The following is a 22483-nucleotide window of genomic DNA, read 5'->3' on the forward strand; positions in this document are numbered from 1 at the left end:
TACCTGTTAGACCTCATCAGCAGGAGTAAAAAGACAGTATTTGAAACCATACTTACCGAGTCTACAGTTTCTCTTAAATTTAAAATATGAGGTCATCCAACCTGGAAAAATCTCAATGGTTATTCAGCTTACACACAGATACAGAAGTATCAACATTCCCTTAATAAATGGTCTGAGTCTATTTCTTCATTTCCTTAATGCATACTTCATCTAAGAGAGACAGCATTAAGATCAAAAAATCTATCTAGTGTAAGCAGAAATAATGTGTACAAAGTTAAGCAAGTGTAATCACACATTTACTAGAAAAAAATATTATTTATTTATTAATTAATTCATAACACAATAAATATTGAGATCACACAGATGAAGGACCCAGAAAAGCTCAGACTTGTTTGCACCATGGTGTGGTTTGACAAACAAATCCTCATCAGCTGGCATCCTAAGAAGCCTGACTAGTTTTTTTTTGTACATTTTCACATGCAATCAGTAAGTTGCAATGTACATCAGTTGTTTCAATTTACATTGGTCAGGCTTTTAAAAACAATTTTTAAGCACCATCCCTGGTGAATCCTTCAGGAAAAAAAGCACAATCACAATATTTGTCATTATTCTGTCTTGCTGTTGATTCTGACATTATTATGTAGGTGGGATTGTATGTTTGGTTTTACTTCAGGGGGCAAAAGCATTTTCCACTAAATGAGGAACAGAACCAGGCTGCTGTTGAAGAGACAGGAACAATTTCATGCAGGCCACTCAGCAATTCTAAAACCAACACAGTTCTGTTTCTTCTGAAAACCATGACATGCCTTAGTTTCACACTCTATATGCACTGAAGACACATTTCCTTGAGATCTCTCTATTTGCTGTGCCAAATAATTAATTTGAACTTTATGATGAATGAAATTAACTAATCTTTCCATTGATTTGTCTGTAGGGACAGAACTCTGCTGGATGCATTGGTAGAACAGAGAAGAGAAGCAGATTTTACTGGCTAAACACCAGTGCTTTCATTTTTGGGAAACAAAAGGAACTATAACAGATAATCACTGGAAAGAAAAACTTGTATGGATAAACATTGGAGTTTTGTCAGAGGTGAGCTGTTTCTCACAGCAAAATCTCTATTAGGCTGTATCTCTATATTTTGGAATATTAAGTAAAACATTTTAAGAAACCCTAATTTACTCTGAACTCCTTTTTTGTAAACAGTTGAGGAAAATCTAGCAAGGGTTTTGGCTGCATCATATTCATAAGGCCCTTTATTAAAGGAAACAAACTTCTGAATGTGCAGGTATGCACCTATTAATATAAAGTTTTCATCATTTCTTCTAAAGGCAGCTGCAAAATTCAGGCACTGTTTCAACAACACTTCCAATCCTAATATTTCTTGTCAACTAAAAACTTATGATGACTTCACAGATGAAAAATGGCATCAACAGGTCTGATAGGGAATGCCACTTGGAGTCCAACTGTATCACTTCTTTCTATTTTATGAACCAGAAACATGGACCAAAAAAAAAATCAGGAAAATTTGTAGAGAAAACATTTAAGACTTATTTTGTTGTTGTTTAAGTTAAAAAAAATTTTGAAAATGTAATATCCTCATATCAATGAGAGTGTGATAAATGCTGTTAAATCCTATTTTACAAGGAAGTTTTGATCCCTTTTGTCTAATAGTTTCTCAGACAGGTACAATTCTTATGGTAAAAATTGTTTCACAGTCGATATAAACCAAGCATTTGTCTGTGTTGCTGCAGCAGTGAAATACCAATCACATTAAAACAGCAGATATATACATGATCATCAGACTATTCTTCAAAACTGCAACAAGTTTGGAATGAAAATAACAAATTCCACACATAAAGCATTGCTATCAATTGACTGCAAAAAGGATATATTTTGTTTCACCTGAAGCTGGTGTCTTCCAAGGAACACTATTCTGCTGTAAAGGGTGTAAGAAACTGTGACTGGGATTGAAATTCAGTGCAGATTGGTTTGTGTGTGCCTTTTTCAGGCTTCCTCCTTAACAGGGTTCTGCACAAGGAGTTCTGCTTCACTCTCAGATTTATTCGTCTCTTGCCACAGATGAGCCAGCACCTCCCCCTTCTGGAGAGCACAAAAATAAGCAGGAATTTGCAACAGAGTAATGCTTTCTTACTCGGGCCAGTACACAAAAACAAAAAAACAAAAAAACAAAAAAAAAAAAACAAAACAAAAAAAAAATAATAAAAGAAACCAACCAAAAAAACCCCAAAAAACTAAAAACCCACAACCAAAAAAAAACCCAAAAAATACCCCAAAACAAAACAAAACGTTGCAGATGATTATTTTATATCTTTGCTCAGGGCAGGACCATTTCTCTTCTGGATCACTGCTTAATGTAGTTCCCTTCAGTAATGTGTTTTATTAAAGCCAGACATAAGTCAGTTCAGATATAGTCTCCAGCTCATCAGTAAGAAAGTCTTAAAAACAAACCAAGAAAATATTTCAGCGTCAGCCATATTTCTGCATTCTATAAAACAGAAAATGCTGCATAAGGTGGATTATTAGAGGGTTTTACTCTACTTGTCAGCTTAATATACACTGTTCAAACAGTAATTTGTGAGATGTGTCAATTTAGTTTGGACTGAGCTGAACTAAAAATTTCAGGAGTAGGCAGAGACGCCACCATAAAATTCAACTCTTTCTTTAGCACCTCTGAGATCATTCATTCTCAGTCCTCTCCATAACACCGTGACCAGGCTGCTGCTACTGATTAATCCATTGTGATTCTTCCAGCAGCAGAACAGCTTCAGGTGATTTTCTATTAAATTCCATTACGTATTACATTTTAAAGGAAAAAACGCAAAGATGACTGCCTACCCTTTATTATGCACCCCAGGAACTTGTTTTCAGGAGTAAATGCAGAGTCTCAGTGTTCAATATAGGATCAGTAATGAGCAATCCAAGCAGGCAGGACAAAGCATCCCACCAAACTTATGTCCTGTCTGATTCCCAGCATGTGAGACTCTTGTGCTGGCCAAGAGGGAAACCCAAATGACAACTGCTTCGTTTGTAGATGGCCTCAGATGTCACGAGCTTTAGTTATATTTACATATAAAATACTGTGATTATTCCCTAGCTCCCAGCAACAGAAGAGCTTTAGGCCCTTAGAAAGAGAGATCTGTTGCAGCAGGACTATATTGGTTTTAGAATTGTGATGGTGCAAGGAAAATTTTTTGGCTGTAAGAAAAACCTCTCTACAAGGAGAAAAAGAAAGATTCCTGTAACCTGAACCATTAAAGCTGTTTCACCTTTAAGTGCCCCTTTTCTTTACAAATATGTTTTGTGCTTTTTTTCCTTCTTTCCAGGGATGGTATTTAACCTCAGCAGCCTGTGACTGTTGCATCCAGGCCAGAACGCTTTGTAATGTGCAACTTGGTAACTTCTTCAGCACAGGTGGGGTGAATGCCAACTGTCTTCATCATCTGAGGATACGTAGCACCACACCTACCAAAAATCAACAACAACAACAAATGACCCACAAAGTCAAATGCTATTCACCTGAAGCAGCTAAAAGGTCCTAAAACATCAAAATAATTCTGCTCTTGTCCATTTGATCACGTAGAGGAGTTGCATTTGTTCTTCAAACAATACTGTCTATTATTTCTCAGGCACTTACACAACACGTAGACGCCCAGCTTCCCAACTCTGAGGTAGGAAAGAATTGTCATAAGAGTTGAGACAGAGAGAATTAAGCAATTTACCCTAAGTCACAACTGAGCCTGTGGCAAAAACATATGACAAAACTGCAACCTTCAGCTTTTCTTGTACATACATGTGTGTTTCACTAACTCCAGATGGAAAAAAATGCACACATACTCACAGAGGAAAAAAATCTTAATTAGAACTGTTGGAAAGAATCTGCTAAAGGAAATAATACCAGAATATTCTTCCATGAACTTAAAGTCTCTAGTGCTTCCACTGAATATATCAATGTTATAAGTGAGGAAAAAAAAGCCTTTTATTTAAAAAAAACACATAACAAGCAAACAAAACCCATCAAAACTCCCTTGTGCTACAATCCCACTTGCTTAATTCCCTTACTTGTAACATTCTTAAGACTTGATGGCTTTCTTTTGAACTGCTATTCCTGGCAGGTCATCTGTAAGAATAGCTGAAATGGCCCTGAATTCAGGGATTGTTTCTAACATTCTTAAGACTTGATGGCTTTCTTTTGAACTGCTATTCCTGGCAGGCCATGCTGTAAGAATAGCTGAAATGGCCCTAAATTCAGGGATTGTTTTGAGCTCTCTATGCAATAATGTTATCTCCCTCTACAAAATACAGAAAAGGAAGCCATAGATGCCTTCTGGTGTCTCCACTTACATCTAATAAAGCACTGACAAGCAAAAGATCTTTGCTGACTATAGATGCTACTGGAGTGCTGGGTGGGGAGGGAAGATGAAAAATCATCCTTCAGAGAAGCTGAAGAATGAAGAAGTATTTGACAAAGGAGGAGAGCAGCTTTTACAGTGGGGGTCCCACATTGAAAGCTCTGGATTTGTGAAATGCAATAGAAAGCAATACAGGAATCTGACCTGCTGAGAACCTCTTACTGTGGCTGAAGTTTTCATCTCCCTCAAGCAAGGCAGAAAAGCACTCCAGTTTCATGTACTTCCTTTTCAATGGTTATTTTGGATAAAACTTCAAAACAATGACAACCTAAAAAATGTAGTTCTACAATCTACACCACTGGCAATTAATGGACTACAAACACATGTTGAAAATGTGTACTGAGGGTACACTGCAATCAGTGATTTCCAAGATATTCCTCACATGATACTTGTGGTCCTGCCTTCTTAATCCTTTCTGCTTTTCATTTATAATAGTCACTCACAACTGCAGGACTAAAACTGCAGTAAAATGGTGATCAAATTTAGGAAAATGAATTGACACCACAACTGGCAATGATTTATTATGTTCCAGACTACTTTCTTTGAAGAGGGAGTTAAAAATTATTATTTTGTAACGTAAGTACAGGAAACAACATTTCTGAAGATGTGAATCAGCAATAAGAAGGGAAAAGGAAAAAAACAAATAAAATAATTGTAGCACACAAAAAGCATAGCAAGACTTTTCCATTTAACCAGAGCGGACTGAGAATCACTGCTTACTCCTTCAAATAGAGGACTTTTATATTAATATTTGAGCAAAATCTTAAGATCAGATCACAAAGGATGTTTTTTATTGCAATTATCAGATCGCTTCAAATAAACTATCTTCCCTCTCCCATCATCCTATAGAAGTTTCTTTTTTACTATATTATATTTAGCTTATACCCCAGCAATATAAGCATTCATGCAAACCTTGCTGAACTTTTAAGAAGCCATGGCTGTGCAAATTTAAAGATGAGATTAGGAAAGGAAATGCTTAGCAGGTGTAAAGAAAGGTTTTTCTGAAAAGCACAAATATATTTTTAAAAAAGCAACTTGCAAAACTGTATGGTGATTTCCTATCCTGTGCACATAATGCAGAAGAAGCTACACTGAAGAAACTAACATTAGTTAAGTTAATGCTTAATTCTGTTTTTTGCTTTAACTATATCAAATCAATGATATTTTTCCTCAGTTCTTCCCTAACTATATCCAGTATTACCGTAACTAAATCCAGTACATCTTAATGAAGAACTGCAGTATTTTTTGTGAAAATATGTGCAATACTCCATAAAAGTAACAAAAGGCATGCATTCTTTATAGTGTTGCCAAAACTAGGCAGCTATCTTTTATAATCTTACAATAACTTAAGAAGCAGGCTTTAGAAGCTAGAGACATTCTTTTGTACTTACTTGATTCCAAGAGCAAATCCTTGAATAACTTCGCCTGCATTTGGTCCAATGAAATGAAGGCCAAGTATTCGTTGCTCCCTCTCTCGTAAGCACACCATCTGAAAACAATACATCACAAAAAGATCTTTTCTTAGAACACTTAAAGATAAGGCATGAAGATGAATTAAATGAATCTGGAATGCCCCAAGATCCTCGTTCAGCTGTTTATTTCCACTGTGCCAAAAACTTATGCACTTGCTTAAGTCTTACTGACTTCAATAGCTCTTACTCTTATTGTCCTTAAGCACTTTCCTGAACTGGAGCTTTATTAGTGTATTTCTTTCAGACTTGAAGGAGCCACTGACATCAATAATTTCTGGAATTGTTGTTTGCCATTTGTATGAAATCCTCAAAGTACTTTCTGTAGTCTGGTGACCAGACCAGTGCCCTTTCCCCTCCGAGTGGCCACCTCAGCACTTCTCCAAGCCTGTGCAGTTGTTTTCATCAGCTGCATTTTCCCAGAAGATCCCTACCATTATCAGCTCTATTTTCACAGAAGATCCCTACCATTATCAGCTGTATTTTCACAGATGACCTCTAACAATTCCAGGATATTTTGTACCTTTGTGGCTCAGTCAGTAAGCACTTACAGCAGCATGTTTGGTGAGATACATTTACCACAAGGGGCACATAACCTAAAAAGGAGTAGAGCCTCAGAAGCAGCCAAAGATGAAGGTTAATAAGTATCTAGGAGAGCCTGAGTCATTGCACACTTAACTTTTATTAGAGAACTTAATGAAAACGTTTTAGTTCCTGTAAGGACACCATCTTTATAATTATGAAAAGAAAGTCAGTCTCTTCCTGCATCCTGCCATCAGGCATTAAATTATCACTAATCTACTAAGTTCTGCTATTCAGTAAAAGCTTAAATTCTTTCATCAGGAATGCCAGGAAAAGCAGCAATCCTGATGTGGGACTTTAAATATTAAGGCATTTTAAATGAATAATTCTTGCAATAGAGTTTGAAAGACTCAAGTTAAATGTTTGCTTATATGTTTTGAGAGTTTAGGAAGGACTATGTTAAACATAATCCAACAACTATTATCCTGTTACTACTTCACCCTTAAATATTTACTCTAATTGACATAATTAAAAGGGAATACATAAAATTGAATGTCATCACCTTTGTCACACTAGTACTTGGGACACTTAAGGCAAGGATTTACATAATTCAGAGAGGACAAAATACAGTCAGTAAAATTGATTGCAGTTATTGACAATGGACATTCCTTACATAACAATACAATATTGTATAATTTAATTGATAAACACATTTATCAGTGTGCTTAAAAATGACTGTTCCCTGATGATGAGGAGAAAAGGAAGAAAAAGAAAACTATGAGGAGAAAAGGAAGAAAATGAAAAGTATTATATATTCTACCAACACTACACTTCATTTTAGCTAAGATCCTCTACTGTAGGCAAGAGCATCAAAAACCTTTCCAACACTGAGCAACTGGATTGCTGCAGAAGGCCCTTTTGAGGTCTGGCACTTTGGTCTAAACCAGGAGCTTCTTGTTTTCTTGAGTAAAAACTGAATAGCTGCTGTAGTTTCATAAGCCCTATGCTTAATTTTTGAAGGTATCATACTTTTGGCAAGAGGTGTCAATACAAATATTTCATGTAACCAGTTAAGAACTTTGCTGGGAGAAGCAGAGATTGATCTGAATCTGAAATACTTTTTAGGACCTTAAAAGCAGTTCAAAGATGGTATTTATTAACAGAATGTCAGTTCTGAAAAATGCCAATATCTGTAAAGCAATTTCAAGATGCCTGTCACCAAGAAAATATCCATCTTGAGATGTTTTTTTGGCAAACAGTGCTCTTTAAAGTTGGCTGTACCATATCCCATTTTAAGTTAAAAGCAAGTTAAAAGCCCACAAAACTCACTTTCATATAGCATTGAGTTGCATCCCTTTCAGCCACTGTGAACTCTAAAGGTTTATAATATGCATGGTATACCTGGTAGGAAAACCAATAACATTTTGTGTTAGACAATACTATTATGGCAAAACCTGGTATTTATTATAACTACTATTACTACATATTTATACCTTTGTACAAATATTGATTCATTTATAATCTGTTAGTTATTTTAAAGAAAAATATGGAGTACAGTAAGAGCTTAACACAAACCTTTCCCAGAGAATCATTAGATTAAAAAAAAAAAACTGAAAAAACCCTCACAAATAATGCTACTCAGACTAATGCACGAAATTAAAGGAAAAAACCTAGCATTTTTAAGCTTCTCCCAAAGATTCAATGACTTGTTTACTGAAAAAAATGAAATGCAAGAATCTTTTCACATCTATAATAATGCATCCCACAACAAAATCCAAACTGTAATTTTTGCATTCTGAATAGTAAATTGTTATTTTTTCATTAATGATTTTTCCAAGTGAGTAAGAGTAACACAACATATCTTTTCAAGGGTAACTTGTAGAAAGTAACATAACCATTATTTAATGATGCTGCACAATGTAACTTGTTAAAATGGCAGCTACTTTAAAGCTGTCACACCCTATCAGTGATTTTAAGCCCAATAGGCAACAGTTCCTATTGTGATCTGCTGCAATACTACTGAAGTTCTGAGCACTAACTGTAAACACAGTATTTGGGGACCAAAAATTTTACCTAATACAGCAGTAAAAATTCTGCCTTTCCACAGGACAACTCTGACACCAATGAGAAAATTAAAAATGTTTTCATACCTCAATATTGTCTGATCCATGACGTTGCACAGCTGCTTCTTCTGACAGGCCAACACAACCATATTCCAAGGGAGTGAAGACTGTGGTAGGCACCTGCTTGGGAGGAAGCAGAAGCTGTTACTGCTGAACCATGTGCAGCAGCTGCCTGGCAGACACTTGTGCATAATTGAGAGGTGTAGCACAGGCACACACCTCCACTTTGGCTGCTGTCAAAGCTGGATTCCAGGTGACAAAATGCAATTCCTTAAAAATTCTTTAAAGGAAAAAAGCCAAAGATTGTTCTTACTGCAAAAAAGACATAACTCACACTGTCATAGTCCATCAGCTCTGAAGACTGGCCGAACAGACGCTGAGCCAGCAGTTTTCCTGCAGCTATTGCTGTGGGTGTTAATTCAGGACGGCCCTAAGGAGAGAGCACAGAGCTTTGTTTGAGCCGAAGGAGAAGCGGCATCCAAAGATTTCTCCTGGGACAATGGTCAGAGGAAAGCCAAATCTTTGGAATTCCAGCTTGGTAGCCAGGGCTCCAAATAGAAAAAGCAATAATAATTTCTGTCCAAACATGCTTTAAAGTCTGAGTTTACTATCTGTCCTAATGGGGGGAAAATGCCACAAATATGTCAAATCTTTATATCTTATCATGGCACCTCTTGAAAAGCAGCACATATTCACACGCTGACTGTTCACTTCGCCCCTTCACTCCAAAGTAAGCCATGAGGAAATATTTCAAAGTGTCTTTTTAAAGCAAGATGAGCCTAGCTTAAAGCAACAGTGCTTTTATAATATCAGACCTTTAAAAAATATTGTCTGACACATTTTTACAGAACACAGGCACAAAACCTAGCTATTTGTAGACACTGTTACTGACTTCCTCAGTTGGTCCTGGACTGGAAAAGTGGAAAGCTCTTTTGCTAGCACTGTGACCTAAAGGGTGAGCTGATCCTGGTCTCAGGCTCTGCTGTTACAGAGGGGCTTGAAAGGGATTGCCATTGGCAAATGCAAACTTCCTGCAAGTGAGAAATGGAACGACAGCAGGATATGACCAGGGTGTGCTCCAGTTCAAGCCATGAGTCCCGAGTACATTTTATATCCAAACAGGGCTGTGTATGTGCCAGAACCCTAATTCTGAGTGCTGGCACAGCACTGCTGGAGCATCAGAACTGCAGAGCTGGTTTTAAAGAAGTTGAAAGTTTTTGAAAACTGAATTAAAATATTTGCAAGGGAATATTTTCAAGCCCAAGGAAGAACAGTCCATACAGGTTAATAAGACTAAACAAAATTCATAAATCTAAAAAAAACCCCATTGGTTAAGAGTTCATCCAAGACATATAATCAAAATTCTTGTCTGACATGAGAAAAGAGGTCACAAATTCAGAAGGAATGATGCAAAAACATAAGAAATCCATAACTGAGAAACACTTTTGTGGCACAATGTGGGAGGCTTTATAAAATGTGTGAAATTTTGATTCACACACGTTCTATTTAGATACAGCACTTATCACACTCCTGCAAAGCCCCACTTAGAGGCAGTCATTCAATCAGCTCTCAAAAGCTCTCAAAATAAGTTTCTCAGCAGAAAATAAAATAAGAATTTCCCATCACATACATTCAAAGTTTTTTCACTTTTTTTCATTATCCTAAAGGTTTTTACTTGAATCCATTCCTCTTTACCAGCTTATCTTTTTTTTGGGTGTTGGTAGAAAGAATCTGTACATGGTATTAGCTACCATTTTCTTCAGCACACATACCATATTAATTATCTACATATTAATATGCATCTAGGCTTTTATCTGTACTAATAACTTAAAAGTTCAATTGCAAAAAAAAATCTGAAACATTATATCTAACCTGATAACAGAAATCACAATTCTATTTGTTAATGAAGGCTAATCTATTTTTCCTCCACAGATCATGACAAATCACAAAGCTGCAAGTCTATCCCTTTTTCCTTCTAAAATCCCTCAAGTCACAATTTTTCAAATCCGGCATTTTGACTTTCAAGTCTGTAAATGTAATTTACCAGATGAAATTTGTTTTTTCTTACACACATTTGCCTGAAACATGTCTGCCAATCATTTCTGTAGCAGGAAATATATGTTGTTTTGGCATTCCAGAAATGAATAGAAGATTGGAACGAGAGATAAAATTGTGAAAGCACTGCCATGCATTCCATAAAACCCAACTAATTACTAAAACATCCATGCAGATAAAGCCCAATTCCTCATAAACAATGACTTAAAGACCTTCCTTGGTAAATATTTGAAATGAACATTCACTTTGCAGTCATGTGTAGAACTACTCTGCTGATAATTATGGATACGAATTGTTCATAAGAATCCTCCAATGGATTATACATTTAACTGAGATGGTCCTAAGAGAGTTTAAAAAGCTTTGAAGTAATGTGTATTTGTTCTAACACAACTTTTTTTGGTCTCATTTCTATTCAAAGCAACATACTGTACATTCCACTTTCTCTACACATCTTTGTTGTAACACCCTTTGAAATATGACAGATGTAGAGTGGCCTGACCATAAACCACCTTCTGAGAAAATGTCTTTATAGTGTGTGCCATGCTTTTCAACAAGAACACTACTGGAGGAAGGATTTTAACACAGAGAGTTTATATCAGCACTAAAAAAAAGAATTCACACTAAAATTGCAACTTGATTTTCCTGATCCTGATTACAGAAGATGAAAATGCTGAAATGCAATTTCACCTGCCAGTCGAAAATAATATTTTGCCAAAACTTGAATAATGTTTTTTTGAGGGTACACAAACTGACTCGCATCTGGAAGATTTTTTTCCCTTTTTTTTCCAAATGAAATCTTGGGTAACATTAGGATTCCATTTGTCATACAGGGGTGCAACAAGACACCCATGCACACACAGATTCCCATTTGTACCAGCTGGGTAGGACTCCCAAATGAAAACAGTCATTCTGAGCAATCAGGAAACTCAGCTGCTCCCTCACTCACTCCCCTTCCAGCCAGGGCATTGAATTCAAACAAAAAAAGCAGTTCTTGCTATTTGGTAGCAATTCAGTATTTATTCAGTGTGGAGGGGTAAAGGAGGGAGGAGGGCATGGGAGCTACTCGCAAAATTTGAGCAAAAGCACTTTATGGTAGCAAACAAACTCTAACAGGGACAGAGCAGAGCAAAGAGAAATCCTGAGCAGGAACACCAGGAGAAAAAATAATTTTTATAATGATTCTTCGGGATCACTGAGGCTCACTCACAGGAAACAAGATTCCCCTTCCTGTGCTCTTTTGGTAGGTCACACGCAGAAAGTACCACAACCAAGCTCTGCAGCTTTGTGGTTCTCAGCAGGATACCCTTGATTCTCATGTGTTAATTTGAGACAAGCACCAACACAGAAATTTATTTCAGTGCTGGTTCCCATGCCAATGAAATGTATTATTTAAATTAATTCTGCTTTTAAAAACCCCCACTAAACTAATTTAAGTATTCAAATAAAATAAACTTCATTGCTTAGCAAGTGGAATTACACAAGTCACATGCTGGAGTCAGATAAGATAGTGGCAGTATTTCTTCTTTTCTCTAAACACTTGAAATGTATGAGTAGTACATGATGATCTCTCTAATTCCCTGCATTGAACCAATATACAGATAAAAGCTTAAGGGAATAGTCTACAGAGCACTGACTTAACTTCTTCATTTTTTCCCCCAGTTGTACACTGGACACAGCATAGAACTGTGCTGCTGTTTTTAACACTTACACTTAGAAGTGTCTACTGAACCACTCAGGTTCAAAAATCTGCACTAATAGGGACAAAAGCAGGAAAAGGAAATCCAAGTTTCAACAACAAAATGAAAATGACAAATAAATGAAGACATGATTTTTTAGATCCAGAGAAGCAAAGAGGAGAGCATCCTGCCTCCAACTTTTATTTCTTATTTACCTAAATCCTCAAAGGGCAGAAGACAAAAAGCATCCAAAAGGAAATGAGTTGCCCAAAATAACACAGCAGATTGGCAGCAAAATAAGCAACAGATTCTAAGCTCTGCCAGCTTTGCCTCTAACAACTGCTTCTTGGATAAAATTAAAAAGAAAATTTTGGAAAGCAGGAGGCAGCCAAGCCATATACATCAGGAACAAGCAGGCATAGGAGGTTGTTGTGAGCCGAAACTGGACTTTAGGAAGAATCTGAGAGCAAGAAGTGACAAATACAGAGGGACTCTGCAGGTGAAATGAGAAGAAAGGAGAGGAACTCTACAAAATTCCAAAGCTCTGAGTGACTGGACAGGACAACTGGAGAGAGTTGTGTAGAGCAAGGGAGAAAAAACAAAAAAAGAAGAAATATCTGAGAAGGAAAGAGTTTTAACACAATTTAAAAGGAAATGTCAAGTCCACATGAAGATGGAGACAGACAGGAAGAAACACATGTCTACACAGAGGGAAGAGGTCAGGAGTGGTCAGCAGATTTATGAGATTTAAGTGTCTCTGGCAGCTCCAGAGTCCAGTCAGAAATTTGCAGGCCTATTCCCAAGACATCATTTCATCCATTATAATTTCTTCAGAAACTAAAAGTATCTGTAAGGTTTATACATTTGAGAGACCTTTAAAATATTTTAAACATAGCAAAACAAGAAATTTTCTAAACTTCTCTAAAATTATGCTATATATACTGTTTGGATATTGCTACAGTATTTAGCTTTACCAGACTTGTAAGGCAGATGTCTGCACTGTATGAAAAACAATCTTGATAGAAAGGCCTCAATTCCAGTAACAGGTGAGAGAACTCTATCTTGCAATGCCCAGCATTGCTCTGTATTGTACATATTGCCCAAATTTTCCAGGAACAGCACCCAGATGACGACAACATCCTCCTCTAACTCTACAGTTCAGAATCCAAACATTTTTTACGAAATCAACATATTTGAGGATGTCCAATTTACAGCAGATAATCTCAGTTCATATGTAAAATGAAAATTGGCAGATTGAAAGTATTTAAGTGCACATTTATCACGACAAGACATTCTTGTCATATATGACTATAGATTATCAATAGCACTAGAATAAGACCACAGAATCTGGTTTTACCTCTCTAAAAAGTAAATTATTTTGCTTGAGTTATAATGTCCCCTTCTTAAAGAACAACAAAAAACCCAAACAAAAAAGCCACACTCCTCATGTTTATTTAGCATAATAATTCACAAATCATGAAGAAAAGTCAAATGCATTTAGTACTTTCAGCAATTGCTTTTTCTTATTCTAGAGAAAAGTACTTAGTCAGAAGTATTTTGCATCAGGGAGCTGATAAATGTTTTTTGATCAGTCTCAATTAACACCCAAAATACCCCAAATGCAGTCACAGAACTTGTCATGGTCATTCCCAGCAAATGTACTTAGCTACAGAAGAATTGCTTTCACTCAGCATTCACAGGCAGCATGAAGTCATGTCAAAAGTGATACAAACATTATTAGAAAGATAATAGAGTGATAAAGACATCATTATTAGCCTCTGACCAATGATGCATTCCCTGATAAACATCAGCAATAATCTCTCATGCTGAGATACTTCACAAGACCCCTGTGAAGGAAATTACTGACCCAGGTGGCTGGCATAAACACTCCAGCCCTGCCAAGTGAAAAAGTGCAAAACACTAAGATATACACTAGAGCATGACTACATCTGGGGACTAGTTATTAGTCAGGAACAAAGTTGGCTTCCTGTTATTGTAAAATAGTTTATGTAGACTCAGTACCTCTGTTATGTCTCCAACTGCATAAATGTGAGGAACAGAAGTAGCTTCACTGGCATCAACAATAATCTTTCCAGTTTCAGAGTTAGTTTTCACTCCAACTGTCTCCAAATTGAGAGTTTTGGTGTCAGGGGCTCGGCCTTAAGGAAAAAAAAAATCAAGTAAAAGCTATTGGAAAACTGCAGCAGAGTTAAATCTAAAAAGCTGGCATCCTCCAGTGTGGGTCTCCAAGAACTTTGTTCTATTTGAAATATGAGAAAACTTATACTGAGAGAGCTGCAGGGGTGGAAAGCATGGATATGACATTCTGTGGGAAAGGAGCTCCATCACTATTGCCTTACTCAGACACCAGAGGGTTATCCTTTTTAAGTATGGAGGACAACATCCATTGGATAAAGTGCAAAAACCACAGGATTTCATATTTATTGAACATTCTAAATTCAGTTTCCTAATGTAGCACAAATATACATATAAAAACGAAACAACTTCTACACTGAAAATTTCCAATAAACATTAACTGAATGGCAGTCAGTGCCAACGATGTGTTGTGTATACTTTTTGAATAAAATTATTAAAAATGCTGTTCAGTGTTAACCATTCATTGTAATTACTAACATTATTAACATTCTTCTTGTAATCAGAATATACTTATTTTCAAACACTTTTAGTTCCCTCAGCTTAGATGAAAAATTTTATCAACTTTGCTCTCAAGTCCTAAATGCTGATTTAGTTATCTCAAACTGTATTTGAGATATTTCTGTAGAGTTTAGAAACATTTTAAATGTATTTAAAAACAAATGAGGCAAATCCAACCAAGCCCAGATTTTATTACATCTTCCTATTCCAATGATATCAAATTATCTCATATTTAAAAAATATATTTTTGTAGTGTTTTCTGCATAGTTACCCCTTAGATCACTGAAGTCTTAACAGCATCACACTGAACTTTGTATAAAGTATCTAAGGAAGCAATTCCTGACCCAGAAACTGGAATCTTAAATTCTGTCCAACTTGTTTGAAAGTTAATAAGCACAGTGGTAATTACGTGGTAGTCAAAATTTTTTTAAGGCTAAACAGGATCTCACAGGAAAAAAATATACCTGAATACACCCAAATTAAGGAAATTTTTCAACATTGTGTCTGTTTTAGAGGCTTTAAATCTCTACACATACAAGTGTCCTTTGCGTGAGTCATGATTTGCATTCAATTTAGTACAGAGCTACAGCAAAGCAAAACAAAAAAGGAAACGTGTTTTCATTATAAAAACAAGCTCTTTGATGTTAATGTAGGAAATTATTAAACAAAAGGAAAACCTGGCTTGTCAATACAGACCTAATTATATGTAAACATATGATTCAGTGCTTTATACATCTTCCATACAGCCAGGCCCCTCAAACAATGTCACATCTGAATGCCTCTGTAAAGACTTCTGTGTATTAATTTCATCTGGTGAAACCAACACTTCCTCTGGGAGCACTGACTGAAGCTGTCGGCACTTGGCTATCTGTCTGTCTTCCCTTCTGTTGTCCCCATGGGATGTTGATCTGCTGTTCCTTCTCTGCCCCCTGCTCCCCAGTCCTGATGCTATCAGGCAACAAAAATAATAAACCTCCAGGACCTTATCTTGGCTCGGATGTGAAACAACTTCCTACCGTTGTATTTCTTTGGGTATTGAGAGTAAAGCCTGGGTATTCTGCAAATGGACAACTAATGGGGTTTTCTAGTTTCCTCTTTTTCCTGCCAGGCAGTGCCAAGAGAAAACTTAGCACGCAACAGCAGGCACTGAAAGAGGAAAAAAAGAAAACCCATCAATAGAGTCATTTAAAGACCTGTGACGACAACAACAGTTGAGTTTATCAAACCTGCAGGATAACACTTAACCTTTCCATTGCAGCCAGTTTTAACATATGTACAGCTTGGTATTAATAGCTAAGAGTTACAAAAAATGTGCTGCTTCTCATAGTGAAGTTTCTCTCTCAATTTAACTGCCTAACTATTTTTTTTTTTGAAGGCAAAACCAGAATTTTTAAACACTGAACTGAAGCTTCATTGGCCTTCAGACCCATGTAGGTTCACCTCCATAAACAAGAATTATACTTAATGATCTTGCTTCATCTCAAATTTAGTATCTTAGGCTCATGATTATACAATGTGTCTTAATAGGTTGTAATGCCAAATTCAGACTTCTGATGTTTCCCAGCATTCACCTACTACTATAAAATCAGTTCTCACAATTTCTCAGTAGGACTTTCATTTTATACCCATAACTCCTGATTTTTCCACATTTTCCACTTCAAGAAAGCATGACATCACAGCTTATTTCTAAGATCCCAAATCCTACCAGGCACACAAACCCACCCTTTGCCTAAAATCAGCACATGTGCTTTTAGTTTGAAGATGTCCTCAAACTGCCAAAGAACAGGAGTGTACCATTTATAGGACACAAGATTAGATACAGCTTTCATTCAAAACAGTAAAATATTCCAGATATCTAGAAGAAAGGTGTAACTCAAATCTGACCTTTAAAAAGGTTACCTGCCTCGTGCACTTCTAACAACACACATAATCTCATCTTTCATAGACCTATACACTTACCACACAGCTGTGAAAACCACACAGAGCCCTGCTTTCAGTGCCAGCCCCCATTTGCTTTTAACTTTAAAAGAAAAACCAGCTTTTTGATCTGTTTTTGTAAAATCTAACAACACAGCTTCCTAAGGGGCTGCAAGCCAGGGGGCTCCATTGCAGAGGGTGACAGGGGAGTGGCTGAAGCTCACACCACAGACATTGGCCAGGCTGGCTGTGTTGTGGTGTGGCATTTGTGTCCCATCAGCTGCCCGGGGCTTCTGGTAATTATACCTGAACACAGAACAAGGGGAACAAGTATCAGACTGTGACCTTCATGTGCAGGACCTTCAACAGCGGAGACTGAAGCAGCTAAACTCAGAATTCAGAACTCAGCCATAGTCAGGTAAGTAGCAGTGGTAAATGAGTGACAGCATACTCTTATATCCAGTAAGATTTCCTAGGGTGATAAAGGTGCAGCTGACAGCAGAATTTTATAATGGGTCTTCCAGAGTTTCTGAACCAGGGAAGTTAGAATGCCTGTTTGACTCCCAACATTTGAAAAATCCAAACTGGAGCCAACCAGATGTTTTATTGTAGATGGCCACTGTGAGGATGTCACTGGTGGGTGACAGGAGAGTTTTTCTGGAATAAAGCTCAGGCCCAAGAGTCTTCTCCACTTCTTCCCTGCACATTGGCACATCACCTTATAACTTTACCCAACCTGACCTCAGTCTGACCTTAATCAAAATCTTGTCTGTGTTCCCAGTCTCAATACTCTCTTCATTCTGAGTGCCTGACACATTCCCCAAATTAGTTTCAATACCACTGCCCTTTCCTCCTTCAAATGTCTCCTAAAACCCACAAGATGTTCACTAAAATATAACCAGCTGATAATGACTAATAAATACCACTTCAGTGTAACTACTGTTCAGATTACAGGAAAATATTGACTAGACTAAGATTAAGTAAGGTTAAAAATAGTTCAGAGCCTTTATCACATTGATAACAGCATGCACCATTTCCACAAGGATGCTTTTGAACATTACATCCATTACTGATAAACCTCCAGCATGCCTGCCACAATCTGAAAAATAATCTGGCCCTTAGTCAATACTAGGGCAGTAATTGGCTCTCTGGCAAGGCTGTTCACTGTACTCTCCTGTAGCATGGACAATTTTTACCAGAGGAGTCCTCTCAGCAGAAAGCTCGTGGTGCAATGAGCAAAAACCTGCCTGTGGCCATCCAGTGCACACCTGGAGTTCACAACAAAAGCAACTCCAAGTGACATGTAATCAAATAAAAAACTTACAGCATTTTCAAATTCTAAAATTCTACTTTTCTTGTTCTCAATTTCCTGTAAAAAGGGAGGAGGGCTGGAAACATTTTCTTGGAAGAAAGCTACAGTTCACTCTTACATTATTTCTCCCACACAAAGCTTGCTTTAACCAAGGATTTGGTTTCAAAGGATGGTTCTGCAGTCTCAAAAACAAGCATTCAACCACCATTCCCAAGAGAGGCAGGTCATTGGCTTCAATCTCCTCAGCATTTATGATTGAACAGAATCTCTTTTCGGCATGAACTGTCACAGTATTTATACTCTTTTCAAGAAATTACTTCAGAGTAATTTTCTGCCATTTAAAAATCTATTTCTACCATCATTGAGGTAAAGATTAGCATCACCTATCAACTCAAAGAGCACCTTAGTGCTGAAATAGTTCTGAATCCAACGTGCTTCACATGCACATTTAGAGGGATAGCCTAGCACATTAACAAGTTATTTTTATAGTTACAGGCTGGTAAAATAAGTAGCATAAAATAAAAGTTACATTCAAAGTTTTTGGGTTGGTTACATAAAGGGAAAAGCACATTAAAACAGCCCTGCTGAATAAAGTCTGACTGAATGTCTTTAAAATTAGATATTGGGAAAAAAATATAAACTGGCAGATATAATGGGAATGACAATTTTCATTAGGATTGCAAAAACTGTATCTAATCAAGAGAGTAATGAATTTAAGTTAGTAAGAGAGACAGACATGGGAAGCTTAGAACAAAGACCCAAAGCCTCAGCAAACCATAGCATATTAGCATTTAGAGTTGTCTGAGATCAACCAAGGTGCTTTATTTTTCACTGAATAGTTCAAAGATTAAAAAATCGATGGCAAGATTGTGTTTGCCAAGACAAATCTAAAGCCCATTCCCTTTTCTACAGGGGCTGGAAGAGATGTGCTCAAAGGAGATCACAGCAATATTTTACCTTATGGGACTTTTCACAGAAAATCTCCTAACAAAATTTCTGTTTCCCTTGTTAACCCAAACTGGTTTGGTTGTAAACCTTGAAGAACACTATTACAAAAAATGTTATGTACTTAACCCTTTGTTGATACTGAACAGCAAGGATTCTGCTTTACTGAACAACAAAATAAATCTGCCTAATGTCCAGTGTGACACACGGAACAATGTGCTTGGTAACATATGATGTGCAACACCTGATACCTGCTCAGCTTTACAATGACCTGGAGCTGTAATTCTTTTTTACAGCAAAGATGATATTATTTCAAAGACGCAGTTGGGATCCTCTAAGTTTACAAATTAATTGGAATTTGAGAATGGTTGTTCCACTGCCCTCATGAGGGAAAAAAACTCTTTTTATAAAGCTGTTCTAAACCAAAAGCTAAACTTAAAATCTGCTGCTGGTCATTGCTCTTTCTGTCACAGTTTGCTAGCACACTACCTCACATTCTCTGACAAACTAATTCCAGGCTATTTCACAAATACCTGCTTAGTTTAATCATCCATTCACTGTTGCTCCTCTGCACAGTAGAACCCCACTGGAGATGGAGTGACTCAGTTATCTTTTCTAAGGATTTTGTGAATCATCAAATTTGAGTTACAGAAGTGATATTTTGCCATGTATTGCAAACTCACATGGAAATACTACTTACCAATTCCTTTTGTCTGTTAGCTGTTTGCAACTGCTGCACTCCAGCCACAGGTTTCAGCCCTTCAACAGCTGAAATGAACCCTCTCCACAAAGCCTCATCTCCTGCAACTTTGCCCTGCAGCTCAGCAGTTGCATCTGCTCACAAAGATGTCAGTCTCTACTCTTTCCTTTGGATGAAGACCCCATGTTTACTCTGAACGTGCACACACTTACCATTGCTTTGGAACTCAGGTAAATTAGGCATCTAACAAACATTTTTTGTACGTCTTAAGGGCAGGAAGAATACTATATACTAGTAAAAGTTTATTGGTTCTACATTAAACAAAAATTCAAAACCTCAAAATCTTGTAATTTCAGGAGAATTCTCTAGAAGCCAAAGACAGCACTAGTAAGACAGAAGGACATAGAGAGCTGAACTGGAAAAATCAAACATCAAGAACAAGCTCTTGCATTGAGATAGAATATAACAGTATGTAACCCCTCAGCAAGGTATGACAGATCCATGAGTTACCTACAAAGCTTTGGACTGAAACTTTCAAAGTACATTAAAATGTATCAAAATGAGATTTTTTTTTCCTCCTCAAATATTTTGACTAGTTCAAAAAAGCTGCTAGAAAAACAAAGGGAGCATTGTGCCTGCTTTTATTGGATAATCCAGACAAGCAGAAAATCACACATTCCAAAAGCAAACCAAAACTTGCCACAGAAACACAATCTAATTTTCTTTTTAAAGGGTTGACATTAAGAGATAGTACTGTAGCTTATTAAACTATGTCCCACTATTAGTAACTATTTTTAACATTATTAATAAAATCCTACTAAAATTCCATGATGCACTGGCAAAAATTATGGAAATATGTACTACAATTTAGACTATAATTAGTTAACAATAGCAGCTGCTTTTTAACCAACTCTACAAGCTGACTTGCTTCAATCAGTATTATAACTGGCACATCTGCAGACAGGAAATCCTCAACACCACTAAGTTTCCCAGCCTATTATCTGAGACACCTGGTGTGGGTGTGTTGATACAGAGCAAAACAATGAATCATATGGACTGCACACCAATTAACCAGCTTTAACTGTTAATGTGTTTAATCCTTAAGGGTGGAATGCCAATTTGAACACTAAAAAAAAGGCAACACAAAATCCTCACACTATTCATTTTCCTGTTTCTAAATATGGATTGTAACTCAAATCTATGACAAAAATTATAATACATGTAGTTCCTCTGTATTGAAATAATGAGCAGACTCATGTTACAACTGAATTGCAACAGTCTATCATGCAACCTTATTCCATTATAATTAACAGTAAACCAAGATTTTTTTTCTTATTTTTCAACTTAATAGCTCTTTTTTCCATTTTAGACAAAAGTAAACAAATTCACTTGACATTTGACATGTATGTCTCCAACTCAGTGTACTTTTCACAGAACCACAGAATGGGTTGGATTTTTTACCAGAAAGCTTAAGAAAAATCAAATACAGCACTTAGAAACCCACTTTTTGGAAACATTTTCATCTCACCTCATGAATATTATTCTACAGTTTTCAGGATTGTTATGTGTTCAGATAGCATGAGTTTTTTTTTTTGCTCTTGGCAAGCACTAGTCTGTTTGATTGGTTCTGATGAGAATAATCCATTATTATAGGCTGTTTCCACAATTTGTAGAGCCCAAGGCACTTCTAAGAGAGTAGTAGTTACAGTAAGGAAAAGAAAACATTTGTCACAATGCACAACCCGCTCTCTGTTTGGGGTATTAGGAAGATATAAAGCTGACTTAACCAGGGAAATGGAACAACTTGACAGTAGATTAAATCCACTGGGCAAAATACAAAATGCTGTAAATGATCTGTTTCTGATCCTGTAATGGATCTATTCTACAACCACAAGAATTTAAATTTATGTTGTAAACAAATGAAAGAGTAATGCATTCCCACTACTCTAAAACAGAAGTGCCAGATAAAAATAATACAAAGTAGTCAAGAGGATTGCTAAAGCTGCTGGTAAAACCGATTGTCTGCATCAAAACGGATTTCTTGGGCAGTACATTTAAGCCTATTTACTTTGTTTGCCAGATATCATCTCCTGCCAAATACCACTACCACCTTTAGCCTTGCATTACTGATCTAGAATTCCAGATATTCACAAAGCTTTATAAGCACAAAAGACAAGAAGTCTCCTACTCTGGTAGGTTTACAGCTCATCTGAACCAATACAGAAAATGAGGACACACTTGTAACATCTATGCACTATGGGAGCAGCTATGGGAGGCAACACTGAAGGAGTATTTTCATTCCTGTGGGCTGGAGCCTTGTACATAATTTAGTGTGTTAGTCCTTGCAGGAAGCAGCATTTGTCTCAAAGGAGGAAAACCCCAGATTTGATTCCCATTTCTGGTGATTATGCTCATAGACATTTATCACAGCATTCTTTTAGACCAATCTACTCTTAGTCATCGTATGTCAGTTCCAAGGGGTTTGAGATATGTGAAAGTCCCTAACCAGATTTCAAAAAGCTATACAGTTTCAAGGTTCCCTGAAAGACCTGGGGTTTTTAGAGACAGTTACTTCTCTTTCTCTGAATTGGATGATGGCTGCAGTAACAAACGTGAGCAGCACAGTTTAGAAAAAATCCTAGAAGAAATGGTAGCCTCTTAAACAGCATAAATATG

General features: G+C 36.8%; 1 protein-coding gene across 2 annotated transcripts in view; it reads right to left on the reverse strand.

Moving 5' to 3' along the window:
• Nucleotides 1–303: 303 nt before the first annotated feature.
• The window catches only part of TXNRD2 (thioredoxin reductase 2), a 33429-nt gene continuing 11249 nt past the window's right edge, over nucleotides 304–22483 (reverse strand). Inside the window, exons 12-17 of one of the 2 annotated variants that reach the window (XM_041488481.1) lie at nucleotides 14301–14437; nucleotides 8882–8977; nucleotides 8575–8667; nucleotides 7754–7825; nucleotides 5825–5922; nucleotides 304–3486 (exon numbers count right to left, since the gene is read on the reverse strand). In XM_041488481.1, coding sequence (XP_041344415.1) covers nucleotides 3363–3486; nucleotides 5825–5922; nucleotides 7754–7825; nucleotides 8575–8667; nucleotides 8882–8977; nucleotides 14301–14437 — 620 coding nt within the window. In that variant the 3' untranslated portion in view covers nucleotides 304–3362. Of the gene's footprint in view, nucleotides 3487–5824; nucleotides 5923–7753; nucleotides 7826–8574; nucleotides 8668–8881; nucleotides 8978–14300; nucleotides 14438–22483 lie in introns of those variants that run through there. The other variant, XR_005956922.1, reaches the window with a different exon arrangement.

Source organism: Pyrgilauda ruficollis, unplaced genomic scaffold (genome assembly GCF_017590135.1).
Source record: "Pyrgilauda ruficollis isolate IOZ18807 unplaced genomic scaffold, ASM1759013v1 scaffold9, whole genome shotgun sequence".
Lineage (NCBI taxonomy): Eukaryota > Metazoa > Chordata > Aves > Passeriformes > Passeridae > Pyrgilauda > Pyrgilauda ruficollis.